Here is a 23611-nt window from a genome sequence, read left to right as displayed (position 1 = left end):
AAAGCCAGACCACTACATAAATTTTCTACACTCGTGTTACATAGAGTTTTCTGCGAGAATTCTTTTTTCTCGAAAATTCTGGGTTTGAATGCTAATTTTACATGGAATGATCCAGACGTCGACTGACTCACCTTCTCCACTCAGACTAACGCAAAGAGGGGGTGTAAAATTGGACTCATTTTAAAAGGGATCATGGGTTGGAAGCCGCCATGATGGCGGGGCCCGGGGGTGGGGGTCGCGTGCATGAATCTGGGACACGAGGATCACTGCATTAAAACAACAGACGGGTTTAGGCTTGACCCATACCAGTTATGTTGTTTTCCACCGGCAGACATCTTGTGGTTTCATGAGACTCTCTTGAAAAAGATCATGTTTGGACATTTGGGCCTTTTGAGGAGTGGAACTATTTAAACTTAACCCTACAATAATATCGGCGAAGACATGGGAATAGAAAAAAACTGTCATAGTTTAGATTCCAAAAGTAATTATTTTCTAAGGGCGACAGCTAATTAAATAACTACTGCACGCTCCGCGTCTCCAGTAATTACGATTCAGGATCGACTTGACACTTCCTGAACTAGTATCGGGGCAGAATCCTCCAGGCTCAAGTATTTTCAAGCTGGAGTAAGCAGGGAGCAGTTTTTTTCCAAAACCCTGATTAACTGTAGCGGAAATTAGGATGAGTGAACGCAGTGTGACCAACACACGTTGAACACAAACACACAAGTCGATCCTCAGTCACATCAGGATATAATCCGGTCATCTGATCTGGGATATAATCTCTGTGAGGAAGGTGGGGGTTTTGCGGGCTGGACAGATGCCGCGTGGAGCATGCGGAGAGCATCGTGGCGGAGCTCTGAAACGGCGTTTCCAAAAATATAATGCGAGAGGAAGGCATCCGTACCAACTCGAAGGCCATGGCGACGAGATGATGCTGAGAGATAGAAGACAGAAAGAAAAGGCTTGGCAAGCATCGGCTGCCTGTATGCTTTTTCCAGACATGTTAGGTTCTCTTACAACTTGAAATTGACATCTTGTTTGGGACACTTAATAAAAATACTTTGTCGACGTATGCCGACCACTTCTGCAAAGCAACAAACCCCCAACTCTCTGTACGTCTATTGGAAGGGGTGGAAAAAAAACAGGCCACACCGCCCCCTTCCCAGTAAATAGCCCCCCACCCACCGGCCGAGCAGTCTAGAATGAGCCACCAAAGGAATGTTGCAGCCCCCCCACAAAAACCCCTCGGGCCGCCTGAGCTTCATCACGCCGTTCAATGGCTGCACCGAGGTGAAAAGACTGAGAGGGAGGGGTGGGAGTACGGCGGGCGGTCGGGGGGCCTGCATTCCTCACCGCTCTGTCCTCTGGCTGGCCGTCTGCTGGATGGGGATTGTGGATGGCGGTCAGCTGAAAGGGGGGTTGAGGTGGGGATGGGGTATGGAGGGTTTACCCACAGCTGACCTGAAATCAGCTGGCTGGGTAAAAGAGGGGGTGGCGGATCAGGGATGGCCACACTAACAGACAAAAAGGACGAAAATCCGACTGCAATGAAATGTCGGGATTGCAGAGAAGATCCTTGGGGTTTAAAGGCAACCTATTTGGGTAGCAAGCAAATCAAATACAATATAAAAGTAAAAAAAAAAAAAAAAAAAAGAGATTCATACAGTGCAGTCAAATGCTATTAGAACAAGGTGTCGCAAAAACACTTGCAGCCAATTTGAGTCTTTATTGTTTTTTACCTGATGTCAACAAGCGTGACAAGAAGCCACAAGATAAGATTCGAGGCCGGAATACAAAGTGGAACAATTGCATTAAACCCACCTTTTGTTTGACACAACGCAAACAAGATTACACAGCACCAAAAACAGCCCGATGACCACGAATGACACCCAAGGTCCTGTCGGGTCACAAACACCTGACATCCCGTTTACACAAGGCTGAGATATTTGCCAGGTCGATTACAACTGCGACCAACGCATCTGCTAATCGCTTTGTTGTACAAAGGTCGAAGAGTGCCGAGATGCATAGAACCTAAATAATACCTCATGAGAATCTAAATGACTGAACAATGTGAAGACCAATCTGTCGGGAATCAAGACAAAAACAAATTCAATTCAAGTGTTTTTCATTTTTAACTTGAATTTAAATTTTTACTCTCAAGAGGCATTTGTGAGTTTTTAGACAATCGATTTTGAACTGATAGTTAATATCGGAACCACAGCTAATGCAGCTAGCCGCTGATGCTACTAGCCGCTAATGCTGGAGTCACTGCTAAACGCTGTCAACAAGCGCCACATGATACAATGTCAGTGTAATTATTATTATTTATCTTTTTTATCCCTAGTGTTGGCAACAATGACATAGAAGGGAAGAGAACAACATTATAAAAACAACTTCATAGATTGACTAATGTCTAATTTTTCCCATAGTAAGGTTTGGGAAATTGAGTCAAATGCCAGTCTTAGCCAGTCCTGCTTTCAGGCAACAGCAACAAGAGCCCATGCCTAGCTTGGCAGCGCCACAGGAAAAAGATGTCTTGGTGGCAGCTTGGAAACACTTGAGAGTATAATTCAACATTAAGACGATTAAAATGACGGTGGGTGCCCCACCCTACAATCCCGCCAGACAACCACAGACTGGAACGTAAAAATGAACGCACAAACGCAAGCACACAACACAAGTGTGACTATCTGGACCTCACGTCATTCTCTTCATGACTACATTCCAATCTTATCCTTCATCTTGTCTTTTCAGAAAATCAGACAAACACCCGGAAGGGAACATCAACAACTCCTACTTATCGGAAACCGCGTGCTTTGATTTTAAAGTCATGGTACAGCAGAAGAGAAAAATATGTTATAAAAATGTTTTGTTCACCATATAAAAAGAAACACAATGTTTGAATCAAAACATACAGAACAGAGCGTGTTAGTTTACAGAGTTTAGATGCTACGGCACAGGTTCTTTTACTACTACATTCCGCGTGGCTACCAAGTTGGGACTCCATTAAAAATTTGAATACAGCTTTACTTTCCTAATGCCATTTTTTTTTTTAACTGCTTCTTGGTGTTTGCTCTACCACCCCCGCGCCATTTTCACACCCCCTCGAGTCCTTCTGGAAATATGTGGAGGCTAACTGTCACTAGGAAACTCGGCGTGTTGCAGACGGTGGCGTCAAGGGCGCAGCGAGGCGTGTTCCGACATGCGACGGATAAGATTTGCTTTCAATGATACATCCGGCCCAGATGTGGAACGGGGTGTTGGAAACTGGACTAAAATGCAAATAAGTGAGAACTCAGTAGAGGAAAAAAATTAAACAATAGCAGGTGATTGCACACATTTATGTGGTGTTATAAGTTTCATAATTGCTTGAACAATTAAAAGTCTTCTTTGAAGACTAAATTGTCGAAAGATTTTTGTTGGTCAATAGGTGCCTTGCGATTGGCCAAACTCAAACCTTTGAGCTCTCACTGTTGTATGCAAGCTGAAGAGTGTATGGGGATGTTTAGCATTTCATTTCAGGTTTGACGAGAGATTCAGCAAAAACTGTGTGTGTGTATATAGTTATATTTCCTGGTGCCCTCCCCTAGCATTCCCCCAGCTCTGCTGTTTATAACCCGCTATATAGCGGTTGGGGAATTATTACCAACGCAGCCACTATAAGCCAAATCTCCAATTCTTTCCCGACAAGTTTGTCAAAATAAGGTGTGAACCGCACACCCTTTTTTTGTTTTTTTCGCTTGCGCAACGACTGGCACGGCAAGCGAGGCCACGCCACAGGAATGTACCCTTGCTCGTCCCGCGCTGCCACCGCCAAGGGCCTGCGTCGGTCGGGCCGAGGGAAGTCCGTCGGGTGGCCCATGCGCTGGCCAACCTTGTCGTACTTGTCAATCAATCACTTAACTGAGCACTCGTGTTTGCGCAGGGAGTCAATCATTGCTCAGTACAGACTTTGGCCCCAGGAAATTTGACGTATAAAAGACACGCGGGATGACCTAAAAAAAACCTGTGACTGTTGAACATGTTGTCATGCCACTCGCTGGCACACATGTCAGTCATCTGACCAGTGACTGACACACACAAACACACAACCATTCCACATCGTTAAGCAATAGTTCCTCATTATTCTCTCAACACGCACCCCGCTGAGTCCTGGAATGTGTCGCACTCGCTCTTTTCCATTCATTACATGCACTGCCAAGCCAACATGCTACTTTTGATAGTTTTCAGGACTTCCAGCGAAGTTTCACACTGTGCTATTATCTAATGAAACATCAGCAATGAAAGACAAGCCAGAAGAGCAAAAGTGTGAATTAAAACGTACAATGACCGGCACAAATGTTATTTAAAACTAAATATTCAACTGTAAACTACACTGGTCATGAGTCAGCTGAATTTTCCCTGAATATTTGTCACATGATGCGATTTACAGAGTTGTTTAAGATAAATGACATTGTTTAAGAGCAATTTAGTTATTAGATTAATTCATTTGAATGATTTTCAGTAAAGTTTGTTGCATGGTGGGCCAATTAACCACTCCAAATTGTCTGTAGATGTTGTTAGGGTTTGCAGAATTCCAGTGTGGTCCTTGCAAAATAAGTTAGAGTGACCACCACCCTAACAGATGTGATTCTGTGAATGTTTGTTCGTCTAAAGGTGTTCTGCATTCGACTGGCGATGAGTTCAGGGTGTATCCCGCCTACCGCCCAAAGACTGCTGGGCAAGGCTCCAGCATGCCCGCAACCCTCCTAATGAGGAGAAGCGTTTTGGAAGATGAATGAATGAAAAATCCTATGACGTTCACCACTGTGATTACCGAAACTCAGAACTCCCACACACTATGAACGTCACACCACGCAGTTGTCAAAATCTGGTAAAGGGCAAACGTTTTAAAACTACTTTGGGGGAAAAGGTGCTATCTACAGTTACAAAATGTTATACTTTTACAAAAGTATTTTATTTTTGTTAATTATGTAATTTACTACTAGAGCGGGCGTTGTCACTCCTATAATTATTGCGTTGCGTTCAGTGACATCCAGAACGTGGAAAAAACCCTCATAAAATGTGCCGTGATTTATTTCAGAAAAGAAAAGGCAGTATCTCAACAACTACGAGAGTGGGAAACAGTGGACTAATTCGTCTTTTTACACACCAAAAATCGCATTAAATAGCTTTTGTATGACATTTCGCGAGTGTGATTGCAGAACACCTCAAAACTACTACACACGATCAAAAGCGTTCGTAGTTAGCGGAAAAAATCTGGTCAAATTTGACCATTAAAACTTTCTCCAAACTATTGGACAAAATCCTCCTCCCAGCTGTCATCGGGATTGCCACCCGAACCAAGTGAGGCGACAAAAACGGACCAAAAGCGCTGAGGAAGCGGTGCCAGAAAAACCCGAACGAGTTTCGGCGATCGGAGCGTTCAACTCAAAGCGCACACGGATCAAGTTTGACTTTTTCCGGACAATGTGGCGCCTTGTTTCCGTTCGGGTGGGCGGCTTCGGGGGCTGTAAAATGTATTAAATAAAGTGGCAGCAGCACGACGAGAAGCAAGAGCAAAACAAATTTTAATCATATGGGCCGGGAGGCACTTGAGGGGGGTGAAACTGACCGAACCCCGGGAGCCATAATGGAGAAAGTGGGCCAACCGAGGCCTGCATTCGCTCCCTGACCTCCAGTCCCTCCCCTGCCGTTTTCGTCCTCATTCCCAGCCTCCAGCTTCCCTCCCTCCCTACCACCCGCCCGCCACACGAGCTTGACTTCTCCTTACCTTCCTTTGCTGTTTCTCCCATGCCGGGTCCAGGAGCAAGTCCCGGTCCCAGTCGTTTTCCTGCTCCATGTATGTCTGCGGCCCGCCCGTTGAGTATTGGTTATTAGCGGCGTGATAATCGACCATGTCGGTTACACACAAAAAAAGGAGTCAAACGGCCAGGGGAAAATATACCCAAACGAACCAAAATCTAATCAGAGGCCGGGTTAGGGACGGAAGCACGACGCAGGAAGGAGTCCTTCTCTCGCCGCTCTCGGCCGTCACCGTGCAGGGGTCTCTTTTTTTTCCCTCTCTCTCTTTTTTAAGGCTGGAGTATCCGGTGTTTGCAGGCGGGGAGGGTGCTCGCAGGGAGAAGAAAAGCTTTCCCTGAGCGTGGTGTGAGGCTGCTGGGCGGAACCCGGCCGCTCCTACAAGCAAGACACTTCCGGCGGGCACCTTCACAATAAAGCCAACTGCCTAAAATACATGCACAGTAACTCACAAACACATTGATGCAGCATATTTTATTTGATCATATATTTTTTCGGTTGATATTTTTTGTTATTAAATTGTGAATGTGTATCTCTAATGAGAAAAAAAAATTGTGTACCTGAAATGATTTTCTTTTTTAAATCTTGGAAAATCAAATGACTTGATTAAAGTTAAATCAGACAAATTAAATAATGGTCACGCTAAAAACAAAAAAACACGACGGGAGTTAATTATTTATTAAAACCATAAAATATAGCTTTTATTTTGAAAAGAGCGAGTCAATTGTGGTGTGTGCGTGCGTGCGCGTGCGTACACAACGACGCACCACTGTCTCTTCCACTCCGCATGCATATTCATGTACTCTTTGAACCGCAAGTTCTGAAACAATGAAAACGTTGGTAGACGGAAATCTTTTTTCCAAGTCTGACAAGTCTTCTCCAGCTGCAAAAGTATGACGACATCCGGCGCCCCCTGTTGGAGTTTTGCTTACTTGTTGTGTGCATTTGTAGCCGCATTGCAGCCAATCCCATCTCTGAAAAAGTCCTTTAATTAATATTTGCTGTCATTTAAATTCAATATGTTACATATTTCACATTCAATGTCACAGACTATTTTTGCTTTGTGTAATAGTATGCAAAGTATAGCATGGATTACGTTGTCATCTTGCTGCTGGATATTCTTGCTGACTGTTAACATTAGTTACGTGCGCAGCACCCACGCACAGACACGCACACATCAGTCACAATATAACAAAGGCTCGTTTATCAAAAATAATCAGGAGCTTTCTAAGCAGGCACATAGAAAAATAAGCAGCCATATTTCAATCACGGCCTGAACAATAAAAACTGTGCTTCATGAATCTTTCTGTCAGCGTAGCAACAATGTACATTATACGAAAAAGACCACACACATGCACAACAAACACTGGGAGTACATCCTGCGTTTTTTTCAGCCTCAGTTGTAAATGGTCATGTGGAGCCACTGAAACACAACACAATTAGTAGTTTTAAAAGCTTGAGATGTCAAACGTTAAAGAAATCTCAGAGGAGTGGACCTACTTGTCTGTAGTTCAACGAAATGCAGCCCATTCCCACCATGTCGTAAGCGTGAAATTTGTCTGTCGGAGAGACCCAAAAAGAAAGAAAAGTGAGAAGTGCAAGACAGTTTACAAGTGTTTAATCAGCAGCTTTAACTAAATAATGGGCATGTGAATGCACTATATCAACAAAGGTATTGGGATAGAATGACAGGAAGAAACGTGATGTCATCTGACCACTTAAAATCCCACCACGATCCATCAATTAATTGATTAAACACTTGTATCCATATAGCATCCCTTTTAGTTCCAATGTTCTTACGGATCATGCTCTCCAGTTTCATGACGAGGTACAAGAAGCCAGGGTAGCTGATGGTCATGTCGGGTTCTGTGTATCTCAGGCCAACCAGCTGCATCACCAGGTCATCCACCACAATGCCTACAGTCGACAAAATGTACAGAAAAGGCAGATTTAAAGGTCATTTGCCACCAAAAAAGATATTATTCACGTTTCTGAACTAGTTAGCCGAAGTGGTTGGCATCATGCATGTCTTTAGGCCTGGCTTGTACTCCAAATTTTTATGTCGTAAAACTTAATCTTGGGATGAAATTGTTTACAATGTCGCCATCTGCAGTTTAGATAAGAAACTGCAAGCTGTTATGATAAGCTGGTACCTGCAGCCTTCAGAGCAGGAGCCACTTCCTTGTACTCCAAACGATGTGTCTTGTTCTTGTCGTACACCAGAAAGATGTCCTGGCAAGAGGAGGAAGACTGTGTTTGACACCAAATCCTGCACATTCTTTAAATCCATCGTTAACTCACAGTCCACATTCGAATCTTGTCCCAGAGCGCTTGGAACTCCAACCAGGTTAGCTGAGCGACCCCTTGACTCTGGAGGGATAACACAAGTGTCAAGGAATTTCTCCGATGAAATAATTACAAAATGAAGTGAAAATTCCTGCTACCAAAATCAGAGCCCAAATTCTCATCTAATAAAATAGTTTTAGTAAAGGATACATCCATGAGGACCACTAAGCTCTTGCAGTGTTCCAAGGCCAAGTTCTTCTCACTGCCTGCCAACACTAAACACAACAATTACAGATTATATTAAACACACAACATACTCTTTACACACAAGTTTGCCTAACACACATGCACATTGAACACGGTTAGTAATGAACAGTACACGTCGTAATGTCATAAACAGCACCACCAAATGGATTAGAAAATCAAGCACGCAATGTTGGGATAGCTCTGTGTTAAAGTGAGACTGACCTCCTCCCTGGATGGCCTCAGTTAGCAAGCTGTGAAGGTGATGTGGTTTGCAAAATCCTTTCTGTATATAAAAAAAAAAAAGGAAAATATTGATGTATTGTGGGAATATTTACAAACTCTTTCGTGACCTTTGAACCTTGTTGCAGTGCTTCTTGAAGAGCTGGATTATGGCTTTAGGCGAAGGAAGCGCTGCCTGGTGGGGATAATGAGGCTGTTGGGAGAAAATAATAGAAATTAGAAAGTATTCTCATAATTCTATTAGGATTGTTAATGCTAACATGGGCAAAGCCTTTACCGCTGTTATTGAAGTGAGGTCTGGTGTTGCTGGGCGATGAGTTGGGCTGGAAACACACAACACACTTATGATGGATTTACTGAAGTATACTACTGTAAAGTGATTTAATGCAGGCTGCGCCATTTGAAAATTGGCTCTGAGAGCTTAATTAAAATTAGATCGACTGAATCACTGAGTAAAATAAATCAAATAAGAGCATCACTTAGTGTGATGAGAAAATGTATTCAAATCAATACATTAAACAACTGTGTGAATTAATTGATTTCATTGCAGTTGCTTTGGATTCGATCAATACAAAAGAGCTTTGCTCCTATTCGCAATAGTAAGAAAAAGAAAAAGATGGCAAAGACGACTCACGTGGCGGCGTGGTCTTGCTCGGTAAGCACACGTAGCATGAAGGCTCCCTGCTGATTGGGCTCAGCGGTGGACGGGATGATAATATAGTGACCTGGCGGGAGGTGGCCGCGAAGAACCACCTCTCGCCGCGATGAGTAGTACCCGCTGCTGATTGCTGGCCGGAGTTTGTTCAGGTCCTCTGGTGAAAGGTGGGCGCCCTCGTGAGGTGCCTGGAAGGACCAAAACCAATGTCTAACATCATGGCAGCATTGTGTGACCGCCAATGTCAATTATTAAGAAGATACAGTGCCTGAATAGGGAAGAGAACCAATGTGTCACCCGGAAAGAAGCATACACATTGCTTTATCAAGAAGGTACTATGCGTGAACAGGGACTTAACCCTGGAGCCTCAGATTAAAAGGCTGATGCTCCACCAACTGAGCTAGCCAGGCTCTGCAAAATAATGCGAGTCAATGGAAGAGAATACGTGTGTGAGTCTGTCACCAGGAAAGAAGCATGTACATTGCTTTATCAAGAAGGTACAACACCTGAACAGGGACTTGAACCCTGGACCCTCTGATTAAAAGTCTGATGCTCTACCAACTGAGCTACCCAGGCTCTGAAAATCGCTAGGAGTCAATGTCAGAGAATCCGAGTGTAGATCTGTGGCCAAGAAAAAAAGCATGCACATTATTTTATCAAGAAGGTACAACGCCTGAGCAGGGTCTTGAACCCTGGACCCTCAGATTAAAAGTCTGATGCTCTACCGACTGAGCTACGCAGGTTCTGAAGTGCTATAGGAGTCAATGTCAGAGAATCCGTGTGTGGATCTGTGGCCAGGAAAACGCATGCACATTGCTTTATCAAGAAAGTACAGTGCCTGAACAGGGACTTGAACCCTGGACCTTCAGATTAAAAGTCTGATGCTCTACCGACTGAGCTACCCAGGCTCTGAAGATCTATAGTAGTCAATGTCAGAGAATCCGTGTGTGGATCTGTAGCCAGGAAGAAAAATACACACATTGTTTTATCAAGAAGGTACACCGCCTGAACAGGGACTTGAACCCTGGACCCTAAGATTAAAAGTCTGATGCTCTACCGACTGAGCTACCCAGGCTCTAAAAATCTGTTGGAGTCAATGTCAGAGAATCCGTGTGTGGATCTGTGGCCAGGAAAATGCATGCACATTGCTTTATCAAGAAGGTACAAGGCCTGAACAGGGACTTGAACCCTGGACCCTCAGAATAAAAGTCTGATGCTCTACCGACTGAGCTACCCAGGCTGTGAAAACCTATTGGAGTCAATGTCAGAGAATCCGTGTGTAGATCTGTGGCCAGGAAGAAGAGTACACACATCGTCTTATCAAGAAGGTACAACGCCTGAACAGGGACTTGAACCCTGGACCCTCAGATTAAAAGTCTGATGCTCTACCGGCTGAGCTACCCAGGCTCTGAACGCCTGAACAGGGACTTGAACCCTGGACCCTCAGATTAAAATCTGTGGCCAGGAAGAAAAGTACACACATTGTTTTATCAAGAAAGTACAATGTCTGAACAGGGACTTGAACCCTGGACCCTCAGATTAAAAGTCTGATGCTCTACCGACTGAGCTACCCAGGTTCTGAAAATCTTTTGGAGTCAATGTCAGAGAATCCGTGTGTGGATCTGTGGCCAGGAAAATGCATGCACATTGCTTTATCAAGAAGGTACAACGCCTGAACAGGGACTTGAACCCTGGACCCTCAGATTAAAAGTCTGATGCTCTACCGACTGAGCTACCCAGGCTCTGGAGATCTATAGTAGTCAATGTCAGAGAATCCGTGTGTGGATCTGTAGCCAGGAAGAAAAATACACACATTGTTTTATCAAGAAGGTACACCGCCTGAACAGGGACTTGAACCCTGGACCCTAAGATTAAATGTCTGATGCTCTACCGACTGAGCTACCCAGGCTCTAAAAATCTGTTGGAGTCAATGTCAGAGAATCCGTGTGTGGATCTGTGGCCAGGAAAATGCATGCACATTGCTTTATCAAGAAGGTACAAGGCCTGAACAGGGACTTGAACCCTGGACCCTCAGAATAAAAGTCTGATGCTCTACCGACTGAGCTACCCAGGCTGTGAAAACCTATTGGAGTCAATGTCAGAGAATCCGTGTGTAGATCTGTGGCCAGGAAGAAGAGTACACACATCGTCTTATCAAGAAGGTACAACGCCTGAACAGGGACTTGAACCCTGGACCCTCAGATTAAAAGTCTGATGCTCTACCGGCTGAGCTACCCAGGCTCTGAACGCCTGAACAGGGACTTGAACCCTGGACCCTCAGATTAAAATCTGTGGCCAGGAAGAAAAGTACACTCATTGTTTTATCAAGAAAGTACAATGTCTGAACAGGGACTTGAACCCTGGACCCTCAGATTAAAAGTCTGATGCTCTACCGACTGAGCTACCCAGGTTCTGAAAATCTTTTGGAGTCAATGTCAGAGAATCCGTGTGTGGATCTGTGGCCAGGAAAATGCATGCACATTGCTTTATCAAGAAGGTACAACGCCTGAACAGGGACTTGAACCCTGGACCCTCAGATTAAAAGTCTGATGCTCTACCGACTGAGCTACCCAGGCTCTGGAGATCTATAGTAGTCAATGTCAGAGAATCCGTGTGTGGATCTGTGGCCAGGAAAATGCATGCACATTGCTTTATCAAGAAGGTACAATGCCTGAACAGGGACTTGAACCCTGGACCCTCAGATTAAAAGTCTGATGCTCTACCGACTGAGCTACCCAGGCTCTAACTACCTTTGGAGTCAATGTCAGAGAATCCATGTGCAAGTCTGTCACCAGGAAAGAAGCACGCACATTGCTTTACCAAGAAGGTTCACTGCCTGAACAGGGACTTGAACCCTGGACCCTCAGATTAAAAGTCTGATGCTCTACCGACTGAGCTACGCAGGCTCTGAAGATCTATAGTAGTCAATGTCAGAGAATGCTTGTGTGGATCTGTGGCCAGGAAAATGCATGCACATTGCCTTATCAAGAAGGTACAACGCCTGAACAGGGACTTGAACCCTGGACCCTCAGATTAAAAGTCTGATGCTCTACCGACTGAGCTACCCAGGCTCTGAAACCATTCGGAGTCAATGTCAGAGAATCCGTGTGTGGATCTGTGGCCAGGAAAATGCATGCACATTGCTTTATCAAGAAGGTACAACGCCTGAACAGGGACTTGAACCCTGGACCCTCAGATTAAAAGTCTGATGCTCTACCGACTGAGCTACCCAGGCTCTGAAAACTGTTTGGAGTCAATGTCAGAGAATCCGTGTGTAGATCTGTGGCCAGGAAGAAAAATACACACATTGTTTTATCAAGAAGGTACAACGCCTGAACAGGGACTTGAACCCTGGACCCTCAGATTAAAAGTCTGATGCTCTACCGACTGAGCTACCCAGGCTCTGAAGATTTATAGTAGTCAATGTCAGAGAATCCGTGTGTGGATCTGTGGCCAGGAAAATGCATGCACATTGCTTTATCAAGAAGGTACAACGCCTGAACAGGGACTTGAACCCTGGACCCTCAGATTAAAAGTCTGATGCTCTACCGACTGAGCTACCCAGGCTCTGAAAACCTTTCGGAGTCAATGTCAGAGAATCCGTGTGTAGATCTGTGGCCAGGAAGAAAAGTACACACATTGTTTTATCAAGAAGGTACAACGCCTGAACAGGGACTTGAACCCTGGACCCTCAGATTAAAAGTCTGATGCTCTACCGACTGAGCTACCCAGGCTCTGAAGATCTATAGTAGTCAATGTCAGAGAATGCGTGTGTGGATCTGTGGCCAGGAAAATGCATGCACGTTGCTTTATCAAGCAGGTACAACGCCTGAACAGGGACTTGAACCCTGGACCCTCAGATTAAAAGTCTGATGCTCTACCGACTGAGCTACCCAGGCTCTGAAAACCTTTCGGAGTCAATGTCAGAGAATCCGTGAGTAGATCTGTGGCCAGGAAGAAAAGTACACATTGTTTTATCAAGACAGTACAATGTCTGAACAGGGACTTGAACCCTGGACCCTCAGATTAAAAGTCTGATGCTCTACCGACTGAGCTACCCAGGCTCTGAAGATCTACAGTAGTCAATGTCAGAGAATCCGTGTGTGGATCTGTGGCCAGGAAAATGCATGCACATTGCTTTATCAAGAAGGTACAACGCCTGAACAGGGACTTGAACCCTGGACCCTCAGATTAAAAGTCTGATGCTCTACCGACTGAGCTACCCAGGCTCTAAAAATCTTTTGGAGTCAATGTCAGAGAATCCGTGTGTGGATCTGTGGCCAGGAAAATGCATGCACATTGCTTTATCAAGAAGGTACAACGCCTGAACAGGGACTTGAACCCTGGACCCTCAGATTAAAAGTCTGATGCTCTACCGACTGAGCTACCCAGGCTCTGAAAACCATTCGGAGTCAATGTCAGAGAATCCGTGTGTGGATCTGTGGCCAGGAAAATCCATGCACATTGCTTTATCAAGAAGGTACAACGCCTGAACAGGGACTTGAACCCTGGACCCTCAGATTAAAAGTCTGATGCTCTACCGACTGAGCTACCCAGGCTCTGAAAACCATTTGGAGTCAATGTCAGAGAATCCGTGTGTAGATCTGTGGCCAGGAAGAAAAATACACACATTGTTTTATCAAGAAGGTACAACGCCTGAACAGGGACTTGAACCCTGGACCCTCAGATTAAAAGTCTGATGCTCTACCGACTGAGCTACCCAGGCTCTGAAGATTTATAGTAGTCAATGTCAGAGAATCCGTGTGTGGATCTGTGGCCAGGAAAATGCATGCACATTGCTTTATCAAGAAGGTACAACGCCTGAAGAGTGACTTGAACCCTGGACCCTCAGATTAAAAGTCTGATGCTCTACCGACTGAGCTATCCAGGTTCTGAAAATCTTTTGGAGTCAATGTCAGAGAATCCGTGTGTGGATCTGTGGCCAGGAAAATGCATGCACATTGCTTTATCAAGAAGGTACAACGCCTGAACAGGGACTTGAACCCTGGACCCTCAGATTAAAAGTCTGATGCTCTACCGACTGAGCTACCCAGGCTCTGGAGATCTATAGTAGTCAATGTCAGAGAATCCGTGTGTGGATCTGTGGCCAGGAAAAAACATGCACATTGCTTTATCAAGAAGGTACAATGCCTGAACTGGGAGTTGAACCCTGGACCCTCAGATTAAAAGTCTGATGCTCTACCGACTGAGCTACCCAGGCTCTGACTACCTTACGGAGTCAATGTCAGAGAATCCATGTGCGAGTCTGTCACCAGGAAAGAAGCATGCACATTGCTTTACCAAGAAGGTTCACTGCCTGAACAGGGACTTGAACCCTGGACCCTCAGATTAAAAGTCTGATGCTCTACCGACTGAGCTACCCAGGCTCTGAAGATCTATAGTAGTCAATGTCAGAGAATGCGTGTGTGGATCTGTGGCCAGGAAAATGCATGCACATTGCCTTATCAAGAAGGTACAATGCCTGAACAGGGACTTGAACCCTGGACCCTCAGATTAAAAGTCTGATGCTCTACCGACTGAGCTACCCAGGCTCTAAAAATCTTTGGAGTCAATGTCAGAGAATCCGTGTGTGGATCTGTGGCCAGGAAAATGCATGCACATTGCTTTATCAAGAAGGTACAACGCCTGAACAGGGACTTGACCCTGGACCCTCAGATTAAAAGTCTGATGCTCTACCGACTGAGCTACCCAGGCTCTGAAAACCATTCGGAGTCAATGTCAGAGAATCCGTGTGTGGATCTGTGGCCAGGAAAATCCATGCACATTGCTTTATCAAGAAGGTACAACGCCTGAACAGGGACTTGAACCCTGGACCCTCAGATTAAAAGTCTGATGCTCTACCGACTGAGCTACCCAGGCTCTGAAAACCATTTGGAGTCAATGTCAGAGAATCCGTGTGTAGATCTGTGGCCAGGAAGAAAAATACACACATTGTTTTATCAAGAAGGTACAACGCCTGAACAGGGACTTGAACCCTGGACCCTCAGATTAAAAGTCTGATGCTCTACCGACTGAGCTACCCAGGCTCTGAAGATTTATAGTAGTCAATGTCAGAGAATCCGTGTGTGGATCTGTGGCCAGGAAAATGCATGCACATTGCTTTATCAAGAAGGTACAACGCCTGAACAGGGACTTGAACCCTGGACCCTCAGATTAAAAGTCTGATGCTCTACCGACTGAGCTACCCAGGCTCTGAAAACCTTTCGGAGTCAATGTCAGAGAATCCGTGTGTAGATCTGTGGCCAGGAAAATGCATGCACATTGCTTTATCAAGAAGGTACAACGCCTGAACAGGGACTTGAACCCTGGACCCTCAGATTAAAAGTCTGATGCTCTACCGACTGAGCTACCCAGTCTCTGGAGATCAATAGTAGTCAATGTCAGAGAATCCGTGTGTGGATCTGTGGCCAGGAAAATGCATGCACATTGCTTTATCAAGAAGGTACAATGCCTGAACAGGGACTTGAACCCTGGACCCTCAGATTAAAAGTCTGATGCTCTACCGACTGAGCTACCCAGGCTCTGACTACCTTACGGAGTCAATGTCAAAGAATCCATGTGCGAGTCTGTCACCAGGAAAGAAGCATGCACATTGCTTTACCAAGAAGGTTCACTGCCTGAACAGGGACTTGAACCCTGGACCCTCAGATTAAAAGTCTGATGCTCTACCGACTGAGCTACCCAGGCTCTGAAATTTTATGGAGTCAATGTCAGAGAATCCGTGTGTAGATCTGTGGTCTGGAAAACATGCACATTGCTTTATCAAGAAGGTACAATGGCTAAACCGGGACTTGAAGCCTGGACCCTCAGATTAAAAATCTGATGCTCTAGCGACTGAGCTACCCAAGCTCTGAAGAACTATAGTAGTCAATGTCAGAGAATCCGTGTGTAAATCTGTGGCTAGGAAAAAATGTATGCACATTGTTTTATCAAGATGGTACAATGCTTGAACAGGGACTTGAACCATGGACCCTCAGATTAAAAGTCTGATGCTCTACCGACTGAGCTACCCAGGCTCTGAAGCTCTATGGGAGTCAATGTCAGAGAATCCGTGTGTAGCTCTGTGGCCAGGAAGAAAAGTATGCACATTGTTTTGTCAAGAAGGTACAATGCCCGAACAGGGACTTGAAACCTGGACCCTCAGATTAAAAGTCTGATGCTCTACCGACTGAGTTACCCAGGCTCTGGAGCACAACACGCCTGAGTATAAATAAGATTGAGCAAGTGAGGCAGTGATCACTGCACCACCTGAACAGGGACTTCTACCCGAGATCCTCAGATTAAATGTCTGATGCTCTACCGACTGAACTATTCAGGCTCTAGTACTCCCTGTAAATCACTTCTCTGGTTCTTCTATATCAAACAAATTTGTTTTAGGTTCATTTACCTGACATGTTTCGGCGGAATCTTCCGCCTTCATCAGAGTCTGATGAAGGCGGAAGATTCCGCCGAAACATGTCAGGTAAATGAACCTAAAACAAATTTGTTTGATATAGAAGAACCAGAGAAGTAATTGAAAAAGAAAAAACAAGATGAACCTAGTACAATCCCTGTAAATCAGTGTAAGTGAGAGAGAACGTGTGTGTGTGAGGAAATTAAAATGCCCATTGCCTTATCAAGACAAATTAGCTTAAGATGCCCAGTTATATATTTTTTTTATCTGAATTGAGTGTGAGTTTGTGAGTCTATACCGGGTATATGTGAAGAGCAATGGACAGGTCAATGCCTCTGCGTCGTTGATATTTCTGCATGAGGGCCAAAATAAAGGCACAGGGCATGGTAGGTTCAGTGGATCCTTGTTTCCCTTTTGAAAGAACCAGGCCAAATTGTGGATTCTGCCAGAACCAACCTGAAAAACACAAAAGAATTTTGAATTGATAAAGAAAAAAAACAACTGACGCTCTACCTTGACATCCCACTAGGTGACACTGTTGGGAAGGTTATCTGTCTAAATTGTTTGAGCCAACAAAAGTTACTTTATTTTTCAATCTTTTTTTGAGTTGTATGGCGTATATTTGAAACTATTTTAACCAATAGAAGTAAAACAAGAAATTACTTTTAGGTCATGTCATACAAATTCTTCATAGCAAGAAGTGGCCAAAAGTTTTCATTTTATCTTGTTTTTGTGTGTATTTACCCCCTTTGGGAGAGCCCCCGGCAGAAACACGTGGCACCCAACTCCCATGATGCATTGCGCACGACCACGGCTGCACACTGTCATCGTTCTGCAGGTCAGCCAGGTGACACACTTCCATAGTCTCAAAGTTCTGCCGGAAATCAGACACCGACATCCTGCACAAGAACGACCCATTTATCTTTGTTTGCTAACATCGCAGATTGATACCATCATACACCTTAGGTTTTTCTGCTGTGTGTCCTGAAATTCCACATTCCTTTCTTTCGATTCCTTCCTTCATTCCTAGTCTTTACATTATTTGCTTCTTCTTCATCCCTTCATTTCTCAGCCTCTTGCTCTCTTACATCACTTTTGATTTGATTCCTCCTTTGTGTTTTATACATTTTCTTTCTCCTCTACCAATCCCTACTTCCTCCCTTTCCATCCATCTTTCTTTTTCTCTTTCTCTTCACTTCTGGGCTTCATAACCTGATATCGTACCATGACAGTTAAGGATTAATAATAATAACATTATTTCATGTATTTTAGCTCACCAGAACTCTCCGTCCTCCCGCCGGATTCGGCACAGTCGCTTTTGCTCCTCAGGGCTCACAGTGTTCCACTCGGGCCTGCAAAAGCAGTTTATGGAGAAAAAAATTGACTTCTTCCTAAATCAATCAAGCTGAAAATTCGTGATACATATTTTTTTTTCCATTGGTTCTCAGCTGTTTGTATTACATAGCACTGTAAATAGTAACAAAAGTCATTGTAATGATCCAAACCCATTTCGGTCACTCCATGGGCCCAGCCACTCCGTGTTGCCCCACGGGTTGAGGATACGCACCAGGTCCACGGGTCCATAAGTGGTCTGCACCTTGGTGTTTAAATGTGCGATAAGCAAACAGTTGTTCCAACTTTGAAACTACTTAATCATATAAAAATAATTCAATACTTTTGAAAAAATAAACATGCATTCTGGTTTTTTCTCCCGTTTCGAGCAGCTAGTGATTCTAATGTCAATTCCAGACATTTACGGATGATTAATATAAACAGGCATGAAGTTACAAGCATCATTTTACCTTCTCCACAGCAGTTAGCGAGTAAGCATGTCTGAACATGATACCCATATCATTCCTGTACTCCACAGGACCCTGCAGGAGAAACAAAACCATACAAAGCATTCATTAAAAAAAAAAAAAAAGAAGTCATGAGTCATGTTAAATAAAAAAAGTGTTGGAAAAAAAAAAAGCGGTGGGATTAAAATTAGGATGTTGCTCAATAGGTTTAGGGCATCATTACCTGGGTGTTGGCACAGTTGATGAGCGCTCCCTTGGCCAACAGCTCAGCCAGGAAGGTTGGAAGCTCTCTGGGAAGCAAGCCCACGCTAAGAACCTCGGCCACGCCTCCCGTCATGTCGACCATGGCCTCATGAGGGAAGCCCATGTCCAGGGCGCGGTATCCTCCTTTTAGCCTGGATTACAACACTGTAACTGTCAACTGTTATGTATAATCATTAACCATGAAATAAAAGGGTTCTTGCGCAACCTTTTTTTTTCGTCAAATTACAAACAAACAAAACTACATTTTTAATCACGCAAATGGACAATGCTAGATTGCAAACTATTTGGAGACAGAAAGAGAGGGGTCCTCACTTGGCGTAGGCCTTCTCAAGCAGGGAGCTCCAGAACTCTCGTTTTTCCGGCGAGCTGAGATAGAGCAGATTGTTGCCGTACGTCGGCAGCAGGTCGTCGATTCGGACCTCCTCCCACTGGCCGTACTGCCAAAACTATAGAAGCCCAAGAGAGACATTATATCACCGATTTGGTCAATGAAACTTAAACATCTGGTCTAGAAGTACATTTTTTAAAAATATGATTTGAATAAAGTTCCAGTAGTCAATAATTGAGCTTTGGAATTGATAGATTATTAGTTTATTAATTTAGAAATGATAAAAAAATATAGCTTAGAAAGTTTTTTTCTAGATTAAAAAGTTTTTCCAGATTTTGAAAGCAGATTTAGATCGATATTCTTTTTCTTTTTTTTTTTTTTTTAAATCTGTTTACAATTTACAATTGTTCTTGGATTTATAATTTCATGCGCAGTGCACATTGAAACAGGTTATGCCTGTGGTTTGTGATCGCTACCCCGGGGAACAAAATACGTCCTGATGAAACCTGAGAATGTTCATGTGAGGTTTGGCTAACCAAATAATTCCAAAGTGAACACCAAGAACAACACAGATGTGTTTACCCTGAAGACGAAGCTGCCATTGTATCCGTCCTGGAAGGATTGTCCGGGAGGAACCACCTTGCGGAGCAGAGGTTGGTGCACAGCGAGAGAAGCGATGGCAGAAAGCAACCAGCAGTCACCTTAAGGAGGTGTGAGAAGTTGAAGAGGAACAGCAAGAAGTTAAAAATCACATATGTGCAGTTCAGATACTGCAGACGTGGCTCAACAAACACTTCCACAACGTTTTAAAAATGTTGCCCCCGAAGCCAGTTACAGTTAGCGACATGAACTTTGGAATGCATGGCTGTTACGAGAAGAACCACCAAAAAGTCTCAAGGAGTCATGGCAGAAAAAACACATGAAGATGCATTTTTGCTTTCAAAGAGACATTTAGGGATATTTTCACCCTCAAAGCCAAATTAACTTCACAAATTTGGTACAATTGAGTAGACCCACAAAAAACTTCCACTCACTTAACTTCCCTTGGCGGACATCCAGGCGTGACGCCCCATCGACGATGAACTGAGGCGACAAGCACAGATCCTAGCAAAGAGCAAAATATGTATTTAAGTATTAAAAAACACACGTGCTGGCTTACAACTAAGTCCCACCTGTCCCAGGTGTGTGTTATGTTCTTGCTATACAAGTCTTTCTGGTAGTATAGAGTACCATGAGCTACTTAAAGTTATTGCATTTTTTACTTAATTGCCCCACAGAGAGGAAAAACGTTGTCCTGAATGTCATGTGATATTCATATATATTATGTAAATTTACACGTCAAGCCGAGCTGATAACTTCTTTTTATTATATGTATTTTTAAATAAATGCAACTGTTAATTACTATAGTAATACAGACACTATAGTAATACAGACACCGAGTCACGCGTAATAACGCATTTGTGTTATGGTTGACCTTGGGCCGCTTCCACTGGACGCCGAACTTCATCTCGAGTTCTCCAAGAGGGAAATTGAAGTCGACGAAGAGCCCGTCGCTACCCACCGCCATCCTCTCTCCGGTAACGGGGTCGCTTGCCGGCTCGTCCGCCGCCATCAGCTCAGCTAACCAGCGGCGCGACTGAGAGCCCAGCAGCTCGTCGGAGCACGCCGAACTGGCGTCGTCGTCGTCCGGCATCGGGGGAGGCAGTGAGCCTTCGGACTCGGACGACAAACTTGGCGACTTCTCCATCTCCACGGAGGTTATCGGGGACGAGAGGAGGGAAAAGGGTCGTGCAGTTGCACTTGGGATTTATTTAGTGTGTCGTGCAAGAAACAACACGCCTTCAAAGCAGGTACGGCTTTACCTGAGCGTGGGCGGATGACGTCATGGATTTTATCTTTTTTTTTTCTACTGACGCTACTTCCATATAGTTAAGATTTTAATCTCACATGCCTGTAGTTTTTGTAGAATTGACTATTATTTTACTTTCAGACCAGTTATGTAAAATGACAAATTTTCCCGACTGCATTTTGTAACAGCAACATTTTGCAATTTTGGATTTTAAATTGACTAAATTATAACGAAATAATAAAATGTGTCACTCATATAGCATGATAAAGCTTTCGTAGTCCTTCATTGTCGTACTTCGTCATGTTCTTCATCTGGGTTAATAATTCACTTTTATATCATAGCCGGAACAACTACCCAAGTGTGTTTGAGTGTGTATTTGTGACAAGATGACATGATTCAAATGACAATAGGACAAATAAGAGTGGAAGGATAATTTATTTTTATTTTGTGTAAAAGTGTGTAATTGCCAGGCTTTACTGTGTGGTGTGTGTCACTGTGAGGTGGCCATGATGCTTGACACGCCTGTGGAAAACATATAAAAATGATTAAAAACAACAACAAAAAGCATAGTTTGTGAACAAAAGAGCCTCATGTTGCACTGACTTTCAAAGTCAATCTTCTCCACAATGTTCTTGGGCTTGACGCTCTCCTCCTGGTTGAAAATGAAGACCTGTCCATCCTCCGTCTCTGTCCAGTTGTATTTGTTCATCCACACCTTCACCTGCCCGTCTGCAGTGTGACATAATCACATGCATCAATACCAAAGTGCGCTCTTACGTCAAAGTACCACTCACTGTAGTTCTACAACTTACCCAGAGGGGGTTCTCCCAGCATTTCGGCCAGTAGGCAGCGCTCTATCGTCTGATACGTGATGCCCACCACATGGCAGATAACTGCACAACAAACATATCTCATTTGCATCCAAAGCATCACTTTTTCGTCATAATCTGTGCTATATTTAGCTGTAAATTTCATACAATAACGTGAATATATTTATTTTCTCCTTTTTCTTGTAAAAATACAACTTTTCTACTATAATATTAAGGCTTTATTGTTGTGCAATTATAACTTTTCTTACATGCAATGTTGCATTTTGTTGTCATTAAGAATTTTATTCTGATATTTAAAATACAATTTTTCATGTCACTTTTTATAAAATAATTTTCTTCAAACGTATTTGCACTTTGCATTGATTACAGCGATCTAACTCACACTTGCGGACAGAGTCTTCAAAGCCTGTGATTCCATCGATGAGCTCCCGATTCACCTCCAGAGTGTTCTGGGAAGAACACAAAAGAGCTTTAACGAAAACAAACAAAAAAATCCAGCATGCGCTTGTGCGTATGTGAGCTTGTGTGCTACCCAGAAGCTCTGGAAGTGACAGGTCTCCAGCAGGTTTCCCATGTCGAGGATCTGCCTGATCGGGCGCTCCTCTTTTTGCGTCACTGTGGTCAAGGAAATAGACCCCCAACCCAAATTTTGCAGAAAAGCCTACTAGATTCTTATAACGACACAATATTGGGAATATAATTTTTTTTTCAATTGCTATATTTGGTTATCTCTCCAAAAAACAAGTTCATTATTCAATCCAAATTGTCAGTAGCACCGAGAGGATACGTGTGTCTGGTCGATCATGCACTTGCAGAGTGTGAAGTCCGTGTGGGGCAAGTTGGTAAGCGCCTTGAGCAGGATTTGGGAAGTCACGTTGGTCTGGAAATAGGCTGGGTTGAACTGATACCTGGCGGATACCACATCACATTAGTGTCAATGATGCAAAGATGACATGTCGGGATTTTGGAACTCACAGCTTGAGAACGGCCAGGTTAGCCTCCAGGTCGTATGCGTTTTCCCTGGCTTGTGTCTCCACGTAACGCTCCAACGTGGCCAAGTTTTCTGGGTTGTACCTGACGTTTGGTGGGACAGTAAAAGTAATTGCACATGACTTATAGCGTGCAAATGCCATAAGAGAAATCATTTAATTAACACTATTTTTTTTACACAAATTATTTTAAAGTTAATAAAAAATATAGAACCTAGCCAAAATACATTCATTTTGTACTGATTAACAAATATTATACAAAACCATTCTAATTACGAGGGTGCTCATGAAAATGACACTAACATACTTCAAGCTAAAATTCACATCATAGAATTTTTTGGAAATTCTATTTATAATAACACTCACTCGTATTTTATGTAATCTTACAGACGTTTACAGTCATATTCAAATGAATTTTTAATTATATTCATGAACAGTAAGTAGGACAAAAAATAACTATGTATTATGTATATGTAAATAAAAGCAGTTCAACTTAAACAACATCGATTTCACGATAATGTCAACAAAACCCTCATAAAGTGCAAGAAAACATTTCTTGAACAGTAACATATATTTCAATTGTAACTTCAATGTGAGACATTTGTGTGATTTTAGAAACCAGCAAGTTGCAAAATGTAGCTAGCTTTCTAATTAGCATGTAGCACCCAAAAATGTAGCCCGAGCTAAACCTTCGTACCGATCGATTCCTCGCAGGAGTTTGGCCACGTTTGCCTTCATTTGCTCGAAAGTCGACGACATTTTTGCCCGAAAACTGTGCAAAGCAGAAGGGGTTGGCCACAAATGAAATCCCCTCACGTGGAGCGAAAATAGGCACCAGTGGAGTGAAAAGGGAGTCGGAAAGAAAAGAGTGACGGACAGGAAGTTACATGCGACTGGAACGGAAATAAA

The 23611-nt window shown here is 43.6% G+C and overlaps 3 protein-coding genes and 40 non-coding genes across 44 annotated transcripts in view; all 43 read right to left on the bottom strand.

The window, feature by feature from the left end:
• actn4 (actinin, alpha 4) overlaps positions 1 to 6143 on the bottom strand; it is a 29131-nt gene extending 22988 nt beyond the window's left edge. Inside the window, exon 1 of one of the 2 annotated variants that reach the window (XM_061280106.1) lies at positions 5774 to 6143. In XM_061280106.1, the coding sequence (XP_061136090.1) occupies positions 5774 to 5899 (126 nt within the window). In that variant the 5' untranslated portion in view covers positions 5900 to 6143. The remainder of the gene's footprint in view (positions 1 to 5773) is intronic. The other variant, XM_061280105.1, reaches the window with a different exon arrangement.
• A 632-nt stretch (positions 6144 to 6775) lies between these two features.
• zgc:85932 (uncharacterized protein LOC405875 homolog) lies at positions 6776 to 20894 on the bottom strand. Its single transcript, XM_061280108.1, has 20 exons — positions 20509 to 20894; positions 20069 to 20138; positions 19617 to 19735; positions 19019 to 19152; positions 18666 to 18837; positions 18446 to 18517; positions 18149 to 18240; positions 17921 to 17995; positions 17388 to 17542; positions 16942 to 17099; positions 9209 to 9417; positions 8852 to 8897; positions 8693 to 8767; positions 8557 to 8617; positions 8299 to 8363; positions 8104 to 8172; positions 7956 to 8034; positions 7603 to 7719; positions 7303 to 7361; positions 6776 to 7225 (listed from the first exon to the last, which is right to left on the bottom strand). Exons 1-20 carry the CDS (start codon positions 20779 to 20781, stop codon positions 7199 to 7201), a joined length of 2127 nt encoding a protein of 708 aa, XP_061136092.1. The 5' UTR covers positions 20782 to 20894; the 3' UTR covers positions 6776 to 7198.
• trnak-uuu (transfer RNA lysine (anticodon UUU)) lies at positions 9733 to 9805 on the bottom strand. The gene has a single exon. It is a non-coding gene; the product is annotated as a tRNA-Lys (tRNA).
• trnak-uuu (transfer RNA lysine (anticodon UUU)) lies at positions 9900 to 9972 on the bottom strand. Its single transcript has one exon. It is a non-coding gene; the product is annotated as a tRNA-Lys (tRNA).
• Positions 10065 to 10137, bottom strand: trnak-uuu (transfer RNA lysine (anticodon UUU)). Its single transcript has one exon. It is a non-coding gene; the product is annotated as a tRNA-Lys (tRNA).
• trnak-uuu (transfer RNA lysine (anticodon UUU)) lies at positions 10232 to 10304 on the bottom strand. The gene has a single exon. It is a non-coding gene; the product is annotated as a tRNA-Lys (tRNA).
• Positions 10397 to 10469, bottom strand: trnak-uuu (transfer RNA lysine (anticodon UUU)). The gene has a single exon. It is a non-coding gene; the product is annotated as a tRNA-Lys (tRNA).
• On the bottom strand, positions 10564 to 10636 carry trnak-uuu (transfer RNA lysine (anticodon UUU)). Its single transcript has one exon. It is a non-coding gene; the product is annotated as a tRNA-Lys (tRNA).
• Positions 10734 to 10806, bottom strand: trnak-uuu (transfer RNA lysine (anticodon UUU)). The gene has a single exon. It is a non-coding gene; the product is annotated as a tRNA-Lys (tRNA).
• Positions 10899 to 10971, bottom strand: trnak-uuu (transfer RNA lysine (anticodon UUU)). Its single transcript has one exon. It is a non-coding gene; the product is annotated as a tRNA-Lys (tRNA).
• trnak-uuu (transfer RNA lysine (anticodon UUU)) lies at positions 11066 to 11138 on the bottom strand. Its single transcript has one exon. It is a non-coding gene; the product is annotated as a tRNA-Lys (tRNA).
• Positions 11231 to 11303, bottom strand: trnak-uuu (transfer RNA lysine (anticodon UUU)). Its single transcript has one exon. It is a non-coding gene; the product is annotated as a tRNA-Lys (tRNA).
• On the bottom strand, positions 11398 to 11470 carry trnak-uuu (transfer RNA lysine (anticodon UUU)). The gene has a single exon. It is a non-coding gene; the product is annotated as a tRNA-Lys (tRNA).
• On the bottom strand, positions 11568 to 11640 carry trnak-uuu (transfer RNA lysine (anticodon UUU)). The gene has a single exon. It is a non-coding gene; the product is annotated as a tRNA-Lys (tRNA).
• trnak-uuu (transfer RNA lysine (anticodon UUU)) lies at positions 11733 to 11805 on the bottom strand. The gene has a single exon. It is a non-coding gene; the product is annotated as a tRNA-Lys (tRNA).
• trnak-uuu (transfer RNA lysine (anticodon UUU)) lies at positions 11898 to 11970 on the bottom strand. The gene has a single exon. It is a non-coding gene; the product is annotated as a tRNA-Lys (tRNA).
• On the bottom strand, positions 12063 to 12135 carry trnak-uuu (transfer RNA lysine (anticodon UUU)). The gene has a single exon. It is a non-coding gene; the product is annotated as a tRNA-Lys (tRNA).
• trnak-uuu (transfer RNA lysine (anticodon UUU)) lies at positions 12228 to 12300 on the bottom strand. The gene has a single exon. It is a non-coding gene; the product is annotated as a tRNA-Lys (tRNA).
• trnak-uuu (transfer RNA lysine (anticodon UUU)) lies at positions 12392 to 12464 on the bottom strand. The gene has a single exon. It is a non-coding gene; the product is annotated as a tRNA-Lys (tRNA).
• trnak-uuu (transfer RNA lysine (anticodon UUU)) lies at positions 12559 to 12631 on the bottom strand. The gene has a single exon. It is a non-coding gene; the product is annotated as a tRNA-Lys (tRNA).
• trnak-uuu (transfer RNA lysine (anticodon UUU)) lies at positions 12724 to 12796 on the bottom strand. Its single transcript has one exon. It is a non-coding gene; the product is annotated as a tRNA-Lys (tRNA).
• Positions 12891 to 12963, bottom strand: trnak-uuu (transfer RNA lysine (anticodon UUU)). The gene has a single exon. It is a non-coding gene; the product is annotated as a tRNA-Lys (tRNA).
• On the bottom strand, positions 13056 to 13128 carry trnak-uuu (transfer RNA lysine (anticodon UUU)). The gene has a single exon. It is a non-coding gene; the product is annotated as a tRNA-Lys (tRNA).
• On the bottom strand, positions 13221 to 13293 carry trnak-uuu (transfer RNA lysine (anticodon UUU)). Its single transcript has one exon. It is a non-coding gene; the product is annotated as a tRNA-Lys (tRNA).
• On the bottom strand, positions 13386 to 13458 carry trnak-uuu (transfer RNA lysine (anticodon UUU)). Its single transcript has one exon. It is a non-coding gene; the product is annotated as a tRNA-Lys (tRNA).
• On the bottom strand, positions 13551 to 13623 carry trnak-uuu (transfer RNA lysine (anticodon UUU)). The gene has a single exon. It is a non-coding gene; the product is annotated as a tRNA-Lys (tRNA).
• trnak-uuu (transfer RNA lysine (anticodon UUU)) lies at positions 13716 to 13788 on the bottom strand. Its single transcript has one exon. It is a non-coding gene; the product is annotated as a tRNA-Lys (tRNA).
• On the bottom strand, positions 13883 to 13955 carry trnak-uuu (transfer RNA lysine (anticodon UUU)). The gene has a single exon. It is a non-coding gene; the product is annotated as a tRNA-Lys (tRNA).
• On the bottom strand, positions 14048 to 14120 carry trnak-uuu (transfer RNA lysine (anticodon UUU)). Its single transcript has one exon. It is a non-coding gene; the product is annotated as a tRNA-Lys (tRNA).
• Positions 14213 to 14285, bottom strand: trnak-uuu (transfer RNA lysine (anticodon UUU)). The gene has a single exon. It is a non-coding gene; the product is annotated as a tRNA-Lys (tRNA).
• On the bottom strand, positions 14378 to 14450 carry trnak-uuu (transfer RNA lysine (anticodon UUU)). The gene has a single exon. It is a non-coding gene; the product is annotated as a tRNA-Lys (tRNA).
• trnak-uuu (transfer RNA lysine (anticodon UUU)) lies at positions 14544 to 14616 on the bottom strand. Its single transcript has one exon. It is a non-coding gene; the product is annotated as a tRNA-Lys (tRNA).
• Positions 14709 to 14781, bottom strand: trnak-uuu (transfer RNA lysine (anticodon UUU)). The gene has a single exon. It is a non-coding gene; the product is annotated as a tRNA-Lys (tRNA).
• Positions 14873 to 14944, bottom strand: trnak-uuu (transfer RNA lysine (anticodon UUU)). Its single transcript has one exon. It is a non-coding gene; the product is annotated as a tRNA-Lys (tRNA).
• Positions 15037 to 15109, bottom strand: trnak-uuu (transfer RNA lysine (anticodon UUU)). Its single transcript has one exon. It is a non-coding gene; the product is annotated as a tRNA-Lys (tRNA).
• On the bottom strand, positions 15204 to 15276 carry trnak-uuu (transfer RNA lysine (anticodon UUU)). The gene has a single exon. It is a non-coding gene; the product is annotated as a tRNA-Lys (tRNA).
• trnak-uuu (transfer RNA lysine (anticodon UUU)) lies at positions 15369 to 15441 on the bottom strand. Its single transcript has one exon. It is a non-coding gene; the product is annotated as a tRNA-Lys (tRNA).
• trnak-uuu (transfer RNA lysine (anticodon UUU)) lies at positions 15534 to 15606 on the bottom strand. Its single transcript has one exon. It is a non-coding gene; the product is annotated as a tRNA-Lys (tRNA).
• trnak-uuu (transfer RNA lysine (anticodon UUU)) lies at positions 15699 to 15771 on the bottom strand. Its single transcript has one exon. It is a non-coding gene; the product is annotated as a tRNA-Lys (tRNA).
• trnak-uuu (transfer RNA lysine (anticodon UUU)) lies at positions 15865 to 15937 on the bottom strand. The gene has a single exon. It is a non-coding gene; the product is annotated as a tRNA-Lys (tRNA).
• trnak-uuu (transfer RNA lysine (anticodon UUU)) lies at positions 16194 to 16266 on the bottom strand. Its single transcript has one exon. It is a non-coding gene; the product is annotated as a tRNA-Lys (tRNA).
• trnak-uuu (transfer RNA lysine (anticodon UUU)) lies at positions 16361 to 16433 on the bottom strand. Its single transcript has one exon. It is a non-coding gene; the product is annotated as a tRNA-Lys (tRNA).
• Positions 20895 to 21299: 405 nt separating the features above from the next.
• eif3k (eukaryotic translation initiation factor 3, subunit K) lies at positions 21300 to 23579 on the bottom strand. The gene is made up of 8 exons (XM_061280111.1): positions 23400 to 23579; positions 22689 to 22787; positions 22501 to 22621; positions 22246 to 22323; positions 22096 to 22162; positions 21696 to 21776; positions 21487 to 21612; positions 21300 to 21405 (listed from the first exon to the last, which is right to left on the bottom strand). Exons 1-8 carry the CDS (start codon positions 23459 to 23461, stop codon positions 21374 to 21376), a joined length of 666 nt encoding a protein of 221 aa, XP_061136095.1. The 5' UTR covers positions 23462 to 23579; the 3' UTR covers positions 21300 to 21373.
• Positions 23580 to 23611: the final 32 nt, after the last annotated feature.

This window comes from Syngnathus typhle, linkage group LG6 (genome assembly GCF_033458585.1).
Source record: "Syngnathus typhle isolate RoL2023-S1 ecotype Sweden linkage group LG6, RoL_Styp_1.0, whole genome shotgun sequence".
Classification (NCBI taxonomy): Eukaryota; Metazoa; Chordata; class Actinopteri; order Syngnathiformes; family Syngnathidae; genus Syngnathus; species Syngnathus typhle.
The sequence above is the reverse complement of the archived record's forward strand: the minus strand, read 5'-3'. Positions and strand labels throughout refer to the sequence as shown.

Excerpts from the sequence above, each read along its gene's own strand:
- eif3k (XM_061280111.1), bottom strand. The coding sequence starts at position 23,461 with ATGTCGTCGACTTTCGAGCAAATGAAGGCAAACGTGGCCAAACTCCTG. Across the intron at positions 22,788-23,399 it reads CTCCTGCGAGGAATCGATCG|GTACAACCCAGAAAACTTGG; the intron begins GTACGAAGGTTT and ends ACCAAACGTCAG. Across the intron at positions 21,406-21,486 it reads GGAGAAGATTGACTTTGAAA|GCGTGTCAAGCATCATGGCC; the intron begins GTCAGTGCAACA and ends TGTTTTCCACAG.
- zgc:85932 (XM_061280108.1), bottom strand. The coding sequence starts at position 20,781 with ATGGAGAAGTCGCCAAGTTTGTCGTCCGAGTCCGAAGGCTCACTGCCT. Across the intron at positions 18,838-19,018 it reads CTTGAGAAGGCCTACGCCAA|GCTAAAAGGAGGATACCGCG; the intron begins GTGAGGACCCCT and ends GTTGTAATCCAG. Across the intron at positions 7,720-7,955 it reads TCCTGCTCTGAAGGCTGCAG|GCATTGTGGTGGATGACCTG; the intron begins GTACCAGCTTAT and ends TGTCGACTGTAG.